The 11,342-nt window shown below is 47.5% G+C and overlaps 1 protein-coding gene and 1 pseudogene across 1 annotated transcript; one reads left to right on the top strand and one right to left on the bottom strand.

Moving 5' to 3' along the window:
• Positions 1 to 6,285: 6,285 nt before the first annotated feature.
• Positions 6,286 to 7,034, bottom strand: LOC103635279 (uncharacterized; annotated as a pseudogene).
• Positions 7,035 to 7,324: 290 nt separating this feature from the next.
• LOC103636968 (uncharacterized) lies at positions 7,325 to 8,053 on the top strand. The gene has a single exon (XM_008659263.2). It carries the CDS (start codon positions 7,325 to 7,327, stop codon positions 8,051 to 8,053), a length of 729 nt encoding a protein of 242 aa, XP_008657485.1.
• Positions 8,054 to 11,342: the final 3,289 nt, after the last annotated feature.

The raw sequence follows: 11,342 nt of genomic DNA, 5'->3' as shown, positions 1-11,342 counted from the left end.
CATCATCCAAAGCCGCAGAGACCTGACTCAACTCGATCTGACTTTGAGAATACTTCTCCTCGAAGTCAGCGCATCGTCGGGCCATTTCAGCTTGATCTTGGGAATGTTTTTCTTCAAGAACTGTGATCTGCCGAGTCATCCCTATCAAGAGGTATTCAAACAAAATGAGGTCAGAAGGTAAAACAACCCACGGGCAAGAACAAAGAAGAAGAAGAAAGGACTCTAACCAGCATTGGTGGCCTCCAACTCAGATACACGACCCCGAAGCAACACCGGATTCCAACGCTCGAGAGATGAAGCCACTTCTGGGGTGGAAGCGCCCTGTGTTTTCAGTTGACTGGCCAATCCATTCACCAAAGCCTGACGAGAAGAACAGATGAGCATAATGACAGCAATTCATGCAACATAAAGATCAAACTAAAGCACAGCACAGCACCTGGAGGTTGGAAAAGAACGAAGGGATCCCCAAGTCAGGAGAAATCAGCTGATAGTCAGGTGTCAGACCACCACCCGAAGCAGTTTGCAGTAGACCAGCAGGAACGAGCTCAGTACATTCAGCAGAGCCTAACTCCAGACTAGTGGGGATGCTGCCCTCTAAAGCGACCCCCTGATCTGGAGTTTGAGCAACCACCATGCCGCCAGAGTGTGGAGGTGAACCCACGTGAACATCCATAGAACTGCAGGAGGGAGACCTCGCTCGGACACCCTCGGGGGCTGGGTCAAGGTTGGCACTGCCCACTCGAGCCGGGTCACCCCCGGCAACACCCTCGGGGGCTGGGTAGTGGCCTACACTCCTCACCTGAGCTGAGTCCTCCCCGGCGACACCCTCGGGGGCTGGGCACATGTCAGCGCTATTCAAAGGATCCAAGCTCTCTGCCGTGACCACCTCTAAGGTTGACGGGCTTTCAGCTACTTCCATAGGATCAGGACGATCCAAGTCATCATCCCGGCCCTCGAGATCGTGCTCTAAGGTCGACGAGGCACGAGACGACCTCAACCCAGCATCTGGCACGGCTGCGCAAGTTTCTGTTGCATCAACGTCTGCAGGTTCCAACAACAAGTTCTCAGGGACCATATCCTCTAGAGCTTGATCAAAATTGGCCATGGACAGTTCTTGCAGACCAATAAGAGCAGACAAGGCAGGAGAAGGAACCCCACTACTACCACCGCTAGCGACGAACTGCCGACTGTTTTTCCGAGTTAATGGAGTTTCATTCTCTTCCTACTCATCTTCCACAGCAACAGCACAAACAGCATCCTCATTGGGGTCGGTAGCAGGCGGAGCACACCCATTGGGATCAATGTCAGCAAGGCCAGTTGCAGTCATTTCTTCGGCAGCAGGAGCTAAGGTGCTGGCATCCTCGTCAAAGCTGGACACTCGCCGGAGGCGTCTTCTTTTCTTCTTCTGCTCATCAGCAGAAGGCTCGGGCTGACTGGTTCGGCTAGGACGCCTCGGACGAGTGCTGACAGTTTTTGAGACATCCAAAGTTGTATCAACCTCTGGAAGGGGCACCACCGCCAAGGTACCAACAGGAGCAGCATCGGACGAATCCTCAGCTAATAAATCAAGCATATCATTTATGTCAGCATCACTGGGATTCAGAGGCACTTCAAAATAAACCTGCCGTTCATCATCAGAAATCGCCCCGAGCGAAGCAACTAAAGAATTGACTTCCTCAGCAGAGGGTCACACTCTAAGGCCCAAATTGCTGTCAGTCACAGGCGGATTTGACACAAAAAGGGTGAAATCTTTGGGAGGAGGCAGGTTCCAAGCCGAGTATGCCACTGGAGCACCAACGTTTGAAACTTTACCCCTGAGGATCATTTCGAGTCGGCTTACCAAATCAGCAGAAGGAATTCTCCTATTGGTAACTCGGGTTGAGTCGGCCAGCCCTCGGTAAAGATATGCCGGATAGGCCCTGTCTTTCAGCGGCTGAATGTTTTTGAAAACAAAATCTGTGACCACAGCTTCGGCAGTCAGACCTCTCTCTTTCAGTAATCCAACTTCAGTAAGCAACACGCCTGCCTCGGCCACTTCTTGGTCCGTGGGAGACTCAGTCCAACTTGGAGTACGAACATCTGGCTGTCTTCCTGAGCGGGAAGGGAGAGAATTTCCATAATTATCCATTATAAACCACTCCAGACACCAACCTTTAATGCTGTCTTTGAGGGGTATCTCGAGATACTCGGTCTTCCGCCCACGGCGCATCTCTAAACTTGCACCTCCGACCAACTGATGTTGCCCCCCGGCCATCCCAGGGCGACAATGATACAGATACTTCCATAAACCAAAATGCGGCAGCACGCCGAGATAAGCTTCACAAAGGTGAACGAAAATAGAGATTTGGAGAATGGAGTTAGGGTTCAAGTGAGTCAGGTTGATGTGATAAAAATCAAGGATGCCACGGAAAAAAGGAGATATGGGAAGGCCGAGGCCGCGAAGAAGGAAAGGAGTGTAAACCACTGACTCGTGGGTATCTTCGGTTGGGACAGTAGTCCCGTGGCAAGCCCGCCAAGAACAGAGTTCCCGTGGAGGGAGAACCCCGATGGAGACAAGGCGGAGAAGCTCAGCTTCAGAAATTACAGACATATGGTTACCTGCGAAGGGTAACTGACTGTTGGGGTCGATAGCGGGGATCACTGCGGCAGACGAGTTCGCAGTCTTCCTCTTGGGCGCCATCTTGCTTCTCGCTGGCGAAACAGAGTAGGAGGCGAGTGGCAGAGAAGACTCAGATGCGGAAATGCAAGAACTAGGGCACGGAAAGCAAAGGCGGCTAGAAGCGCGACTCTTAAGGGATATTCTTGAGCCAGATACCTTTTCAAAAGGTGCCCAGTCATCACCCGGCGGTCATCTCCGAAATCCCAGCATGCCACGTGGATATCCAACAGTTATTTCCAAAAAAAGCCGATGTGCCACCTCATCACTCGGTCATTTTCCTCAAAGTAACTTGGGAAGCTGGCTATCACTCGGCGCTGCCTCTAAAACGCCGACCACGTGTTCAATCGCTCGGCATTACTTCTAAAATGCCGACGCCGACCTTCAAATCACTCGGCGCTGCCTCTAAAACGCCGACCACGTGTTCAATCGCTCGGCATTACTTCTAAAATGCCGACGCCGACCTTCAATCACTCGGTGTTACCTCTAAAACGCCGACCACGTGCTCAATCGCTCGGCATTACTTCTAAAATGCCGACGCCGACCTTCAATCACTCGGTGCTACCTCTAAAACGCCGACCACGTGCTCAATCACTCGGCGTTGCCTCTAAAATGCCGAAGCCGACCTTCAATCACTCGGCATGTCCTTTAACACGCCGACCACGTGTTCAAACGCTCAGCATTACTTCTAAAATGCTGACGCCGACATTCAATCACTCGGCGTTATTTCTAAAAATGCTGGCCCCGTATTTTGTCGCTTGGCATTACTTCTAAAATGCCGATACCGACCTTCTGTCATTCGGCGTTGCCTCTAAAACGCTGGTCTTGTGTTCGATTGCTCAGTGTTACTTCTAAAACGCTGATGTCAATCTTCGCATCGCTTGGCGTTATTTCTACTATATCAAAAGAATCAGTTCAACATTCAGCAAAAGCAATGACAAGTCATCAAAAAGAGGGGATGAACGACAGTCTTCATTAAAGGGAAGTTAACAAGTTTACAAACCAACTCTTCACGAGTTGGTACTTCCCTAATTCTACTCTACATTACTACTACTACTAAATTACACTAATTACTACTACATTATTCTAGCTATACTAAACTATACTAACATCTAAGAAGACCAGTGGCGTCTAGCCACTGGCCCTGCCCCTGCCGCCGCCGCCGCCCTTGGTGCTGCCCCTGCTGCTGCCCTTGGTGCTGCCCCTGCTGCTGTCGCCCTTGGTGCTGTCCCTGCTGCCGTCGCCGCCGCCCCTGCCACTGCCGCTGCCGTCACCGTCGCCGTCGTCGTCGTCGTCGTCGTCGTCGTCGTCTTCACCCTCGTCGCCGCCGTCCGAGTCCTCCTCATCCGAGGAGTACTCCGACTCATCCGAGCCTTCGAGCCCGGAGCGCTCGACGGCCCGGATGTACGTCCAGACCTCCGCGGCTATCCCCTGGGAGTCGTCCGAGTCATCGGACGACGCCGGGGGAGAGACGGGAGCCGGAGACCCCTCGGACTCGGAGGAGAACTCCTCCTCCGAGTATTCCGAGTCACCGAAATCCTCCGATGGAGGAGTCGGCTCGCGCTTGCGCTTGTTGTTCTTGCCCATGGCGGAAGCAGACAGAGGGGAGGAAAAGAAGGCAGTAAGGAGCAACGAAGAGATGTGAAGAAACCAGAGAAGCAAAGGGGTTATTTATAGAAGGGAAAGGCAACCGCTCACTTCTAACCGCGGTCACTGAACAGTCGCAAGGCATTCAATAAGCACTTCCACCCATCTGAAGACACGTCAGACGGCGGACGCCGTTTCATGCAACACTACACCCATTGGGACTCCAGTCAACAGCGCAAAGGATATGATTACACTAGCCGTCCCATCGCATTACTACTCAGAGGCAACCGGCTAAAACACTCAGCGTACCAAGCCGTCCCTTGCCCACACCCATTGGGGGGGGACGCCCAGGAATTATCAGTATATTTTTCAAACGGTCACATCCGTGCAGGGCATGCAGTGAATACTTCAAGACAAAAATGAGATATCAGTAAGGATCAGAGGAAAGCCAAATATAACCAGCAAAGTACAAGATATGGCCGACAGAAGCGACGTGAAGACTAGACAGAGAACGTCCGTCAAACGTCCAATCAATCGCAGAAGCAAATAAATTGCACTACCTAGCAAGATATGGATGGATTGCAAACTCGGCTGCTAAAGACAAAATATACGCTGACCTTGGCAGCAAAATATTGATGACATAATGCTGACCTCCAAAGCATAATGCAAAATAGCCTCATGCTAGTTTCCACAAGCGAAAAGAAGACCTTCGAATGGATTATCCTTAAAAAATCCATTTGAAGGTCGGGGGCTACACCCATTGGGTGCACCTCCGGTGCACCCCATGGAATATTATTCTAAACCGGTATAGCGCCGACTTCTAAGGCGTAGAGCAAGATTGAAAAGACTAATCCTCAACCGAGATGCAGGAGCGCGAATGGAGATAACCTTTGGAAGAAGACCTTCGAGTAGATTATCTTCTAAAATCTACTCAAAGGTCGGGGGCTACACCCATTGGGTGCACCTCCGGTGCACCCAATGAATTCCGGAGTCTTACAATCCAAAATGCCGACCTCTAAGGCACAAGCACAAAACCAAACTTTGGTCGGACGAGTGATCAGAGTCAGAGAAGACAGCAGGAAGTCATTTTCTGGACCTTGGATCTTTGGGTTGATTACCTCTAAATCAACCCAAAGATCGGGGGCTTGTGGGGGATAGATATCCCCTGGGTCCACTAAAGAAGTAAAAGGCCTCACGAAAGGCCCAAGGGCCCAATAATTCGTAAGGTCATTCCTTCGTGGGCCTAGGGAAAGACAACCAACAAAGAAGAGAAGACGTGAGACCCGGACGGCCCACAACGTCGAACGAATGAATCGCAACAGAGACCCGACTTTCCCGCGCTGAGGCCCCCATGCAACGGAGCCATGCGAGGATAAGTCGGCGAGGGTTACGTAGGGATAAACTCAAGAGGTTCACTATCTTTTAGCTACTTGTTGTTATCATATCACATGTACTGCCCCACGGTCGAGTATATAAGGCCTAGGGGGCACCCCTTCAGAAGGATCGACCCTGTCCTACTTAGCCACCCACGTAAACTCTCTGTGCCTTCAACCCAGAGAGCCCTCTTGTAACCACAGCCGAATTCTCATCAGGACGTAGGGTGTTACACATCTCTAAGCGGCCCGAACCTATAAATCTTGTTCACTGTCTCTCGTGCGATCGGCACGAACCATTTTGCTACAGTCGTGGACACCGTCCTACTCCTAGAAAACACCTTGAGGGGCAACCCTGGGTGTGCGGTCGGACCCAAAACACCGACAGGTTGATCCAATGGAAACATTAGGTCCAAGCAGAGATATACAGAGAAACTCTAACTGATGATACCCACTGGCCCAGTTGTTCCCGGCACCACCACCATGCTCAGCGACAAATATGTTCTCGTGGTTGTACAGGTTCCTGTACTCGCTGTTATGGATTCCATTGATCACTCTCGGCTCCAGGTCAATAAGCAGAGACCTAGGTATGAAGTGCTGATCATCAGCCTGGTAAAAGAAGACGTCCTTCCTGTCGCCCCCCTGCAGGTAACTATTTAGAGCTTGCTCTCATCGATGCTGGTCAGAAGGGTTTCTTTCCCTGCTTCCTGAGAATAGCCAGCATGGTGTTTCTAGTGAATGTGAGCTAGGGCCGATGCTCAGTTTGAGGTCAAGATCACTCTCTACAGCGGCGCTCCAGCTTTCATCTTCAACTGATTTATGGTTCTCCCCGTGAAACCTTTCTTTGGCTGCTGAGTTTTCTTCACCGAAGAGGCTGATGCAGTTCACTGGCTTGCATTCATGGAGACTCAAATCTTCATGTACTTGCTGCGGAGCTGGGTATTGTGCATTACCAAGGAGAGCAGATTGGTTTGTCCCTGAGGTAGAAGGACTGCACTTGAGGTTCGACCTTGATCCCTACACCACTTCATGAGTTCCTTCTGCTCTCGGTTGATACTTGTGGCCACTGCATTCAGCCATCAATGTTTTTTTGTACATGGTACAAACGATGCAGCTCATGCACCTGGTGCAAAGAAGCAGTATCAGATGCAAATGTTCTTATTCCATGGATGACAAGACAACTTAGGTCTGACTAACAACTGGTCGTCAACTTATTACAGAACTGGAGCAGTCTGTTAACTTCTCGTCGTCTATGTGTGCAAATATACCTCATAAATTATGGTGCTGCTTGCTATGTACCTGTTGCCTGAAGACCTTATCATGCTCCACGATTGTTCTCCGAATCGAGTCCTTGCTGTCCTGTTTGCACTGCTCGTCCATTGGGTCTTCCCAGGTGCATAAAAGCTCTTGCTCACCAGCTTCCAGCAACAATTCGGTTGTTTTCTGGGTATTACCTCTACCTTCTATACAATGGTCACGGCTTTCTTTTTCAATATATACTATCTCTCGAATGTTTATCATCATCTAGTTTATTTTTAAACTAAAATATGATAAAAAATAGAAGAAGTAAAAAATAATAGAAAATTAAAAAAACTTAATCCCACAAGTCGAGAAGCAGTTTAAAGCGGATTAATAGTCAGTCTTGCACATCCCAAAATGCAAAACACAAGGGAACACCCAAAAAAAATTCCCAGTATCCGCAACAGCAATGTCTCCGCTGCCCCGCATCGTGCTCCTCCTCACCGTCGTCGTCGCCGCCGCCGCAGTGGTCACGGTGTCAGTCATGTCGCTCAGCGGCGCGGCGAACGACCTACTCCCCAAGTACGGCCTCCCGAAGGGGCTCATCCCGGACTCCGTCGCCTCCTACAGTTTCGACGAGGCCACGGGCGCCTTCGAGATCCACCTCGCCGGCACCTGCTACGTCCACTTCGGCTCCCACCTCGTCTACTACGAGAGGACCATAACCGGCAAGCTCTCCAAGGGCGCCATCTCGGACCTATCCGGCGTCCAGGCCAAGAAGCTCTTCCTCTGGGTCTACGTCACGGGGATGGTCGCGCACCCCGACCAGGGCACCATCGAGTTCCAGGCCGGCTTCATCTCGGAGTCGCTATCGGCCTCGATGTTTGACGAGGTGCCCACCTGCGGTTCCAGTGTTGGCGCGCAGCTGCGCGGCGCAGCTGGGGTGATCGACGACCTTGGGCTGCTCCCCGTTGCACAGGTAAGGGGGGTGTTGGGGCGCTTCGCGGCGGATGGGCGTGCGGGTCCTGCCGTGATTCACGGAGGGGGAGTGCTGCGTGCGGGTGGCGTGCCTATGGTAGGCAAGGCGTGCATCGTGGCGGGCGTGCGGGAGAAGCGGCTGGAGGCGAGCTGGATTCGTGGCGGGTGTTACACGCTGGCGGGGGCAGTCTACAAACCAGGCTTAATAGTTAGTACATAAATGAGTTTTTAGCACAAAAATAATTCTAGAAACTTGTTTAATTCATAAGTAATTCATTTTAGCTCCTTTTGATCCATTCAAGTTGCGTTAGATTCATAGTAATATTGTTTATCACCTAGTAATTTTATTCTATCATGAAATCTAGGATAAAACTATGCACTTAATTTCTTTTGTACCCCACACTCAAATCTTCCGAAAATCATAACTTTATATCCGTAACTTTGATTTTAGTGATTCTCGAACCTACGATCTCGTAGCGATGAGTAGATCATTATTATTTAGTTTATCCTTATGTTTGGTGTGATGTTAATTTTGCCTATACCATGTTTGTATGTATTGCTACGACTACTAGTGAGGTCACGAGAATCTGAAGAGCAAGTTGGTACCTAGAATCTCAAGTCTGAGGCAAGTTGTGCCCTTCATCACTTCATTTTACCCACTCATGTTCTTATTAATCATAATGATCTGCATAGGTTAATTTTGATGGGACCTAATAGGTTACCCTAGTTTGGCTATCTTTATACCTTGTTTACCACTAAATTTTTGGGTAGTACATGCTATTGCTTTATGTGGTTTTGGGTATTGAGATATACATTATTCATGATCACACTTTTATTATCAGTTTGTTATTTACTGTTCATGATAAGATCATTATGTTAATTGGAACATGGAGAAAACAGTGCTACCACAAGGGTGGTCTGGGACGGCCTTGGCTAACTAATTAGGAAAGCTAGTGGAGGACTACCTTACCCAAAAGGGGCAAGGGCAGTAGGTGTCACACCCGGTTCTGGAGGCAAAACCGAATGCATAGCATATGTGGGCCAGGATCCATTTCCCACACATATGTTGCCGTCACAAGTGTAATATATCAAAAGGCAATGCAATAAAGGCGTAAAGAGAGTAGAGTACTTTATTACATCTTCTAAATCATTGTATCTTTAACAAGTATCAAAATCAAAGTAGAGCAGAATTGAATATGGGCACTCTTCCATAGGAAGGTGACTGGCGCATCGTTAGACTTAAAACTCATCATCATCGTTAGCGAAATCTTCAACATCACCCTCTGATCAAAATATTAGTAAGGGTGATCTCACTTATGGTCGGGGCTCAGCAAGTGGGGGGGAATTAATGCAAGTTAACAAGGTAGGCTATGGTGGTCTATGGATAAGCGGTAAGCATTTTAGTTGGTCAATATTTTATTAGCAACACCTGTCTTACTAATAAGTGTGTATCCCAAGTATCCCAATTAATCAAAGATACAGGAGTAGGGCTGGAAAAAAAGCTCGAGGCACGCGAGCCGGCTCGGGCTCGATCAGGCTCGGCTCGGTGAGGCCCGCGAGCCTAAACGAGCCCGAGCTGAGCCTAATTCTACATCTCGCTACACTAACGAGCCGAGCCGAGCCGTCTCGGTGAGGCTCGCGAGCCGGCTCGAGGCTCGGTCCAAACTACTGCAACTATCACTTGTAAGTTGTTAGTTTGTTTACTAGTGTCCAGTCATCTAGATCCAATGACCAGTGTGTTGATTTGGTCACAACTCACAAGAAACTAAAGTGCAGAGACATAATTTTTTATTATATGGAACATATTGTGCTTCAAATTTGAGCTAATGACTGTAATTAGTGTTGTTGAGTACTTGAGTGTATAGGCTCGCGAGCCGAGCCGAGCCGAGCCTCATTACCGAGCTCGCGAAGTGACCGAGCCGAGCCTGGCTCGGCTCGTTTCCAGCCCAACAGGAGTACATCAAAAGCACTTAAGTAAAACCACTTAAGCAAACCATTGGTAGATCATCAGATCTCGATTTATTGTCCATCTTTAAGTTCAATTATCATGTGAGGGTCCAGGTTGCTCTTAACCGTGAGCACGACTGACATATCAGTTTTACACTCTACATAGGTGGTACAACTTTACCCACAAGCCATGTACCCATCTAGCCTAGGTTGATCGGACCCGTAAACACTACCGAGGTGAATGGCTAGGGATCCATTATGAGGCTTTCACAAAATATCTTTAGTACAAAGCCACTCGCTAAGGTTTCCACATCAGTATTGATGGCCCTCTAGGTGAGGTAACTTAGCCAAGACTACCACCCCATGTTAACATGAGCTGCCACCAAACCACTGTCGCCCCCTCTTGCCCATCTTTCAGGTAGGGTTGCTAAGCACTAAGTCTATAGAGCTAATTACCAAAGCCAGAGCCATGATAGCACTCGTGGTTGCACTATTATCCTGGGTGGTCACTCCATGTTCCATTTAACACAAAATGTTCTCGTTTAACCATCGGATTAACAACATAAATAAACTTCATTTCTGGAACATAGTATCATTAAAAGAGTGACATCATATTCATCAAATTGAGCAATAGCAAAAATTGCTAAGCAAAGCATTTATCCCAGGGTAATTCAAGGAATACGGTTGGTAATTCTAGGAAATCCTTATTTAGGCAAATCCCATCAAATTATGCAATATATCCAAAAAGTAAACATTATTATATGCATTACTTGGGTACAAATAGAATATGATGAGGGAGAATCCACTTGCCTTGCTCGAAAGTGTCCTGTGGGTCGTCCTCGAACGAGTTTGGTTCGTCTACCCCATAGTCAACTTCTAGCATCGATTTGCATATCGTACATACAAAAAAAATACGTACGCCAAATAAATAAACATACACCATTACAGGAGTAATCATTCACCATTACATACACATTCATACATCACACTTATTATACTCATAAATAAGTCTTAAAGCGTAAATACTTATTAATCATTATGACTATTACCGTGAGTCATTATTGGTGGAAATATGACTTAGTGATTATGACACTAGTTTTATATAGATAAACATGTATTAACAATCTTTATGGAAAATAAATGCTAATTATTTTCTTTAATACTAAAAATAGACTTTTGAGTTTTATCCCTTTTATTTCTAAATAGAAGTTATGCGTATAGCTAAAAATTGTTTATTTATAATTCTTCTAACATTAATATTCTAAGAATTAATGTAAATTACTAATTGGACTTTAATAACATAATCATGGTTATTATGACATAAACAAGTATTTTACTAATTCTAAGTAATAAAGTGCTATACTTATGAACACATTTATTCTGACTAGTAAAAATCTATTTTCATCTGACCGAAAATATGCGGTCTAGTATTTTCTTCTACTTTCTTATATCGATGAAATTACACTTAAAACACTACTAACAATTATCGTTCATGTGCTAAAGCGAAATTAATCGTAAACATTTCTAGTATGAAAATCACCAAGTTAGTGACTAGTGACATA

This window comes from Zea mays, chromosome 8 (genome assembly GCF_902167145.1).
Source record: "Zea mays cultivar B73 chromosome 8, Zm-B73-REFERENCE-NAM-5.0, whole genome shotgun sequence".
NCBI classification, from domain to species: Eukaryota; Viridiplantae; Streptophyta; class Magnoliopsida; order Poales; family Poaceae; genus Zea; species Zea mays.
The sequence above is the reverse complement of the archived record's forward strand: the minus strand, read 5'-3'. Positions and strand labels throughout refer to the sequence as shown.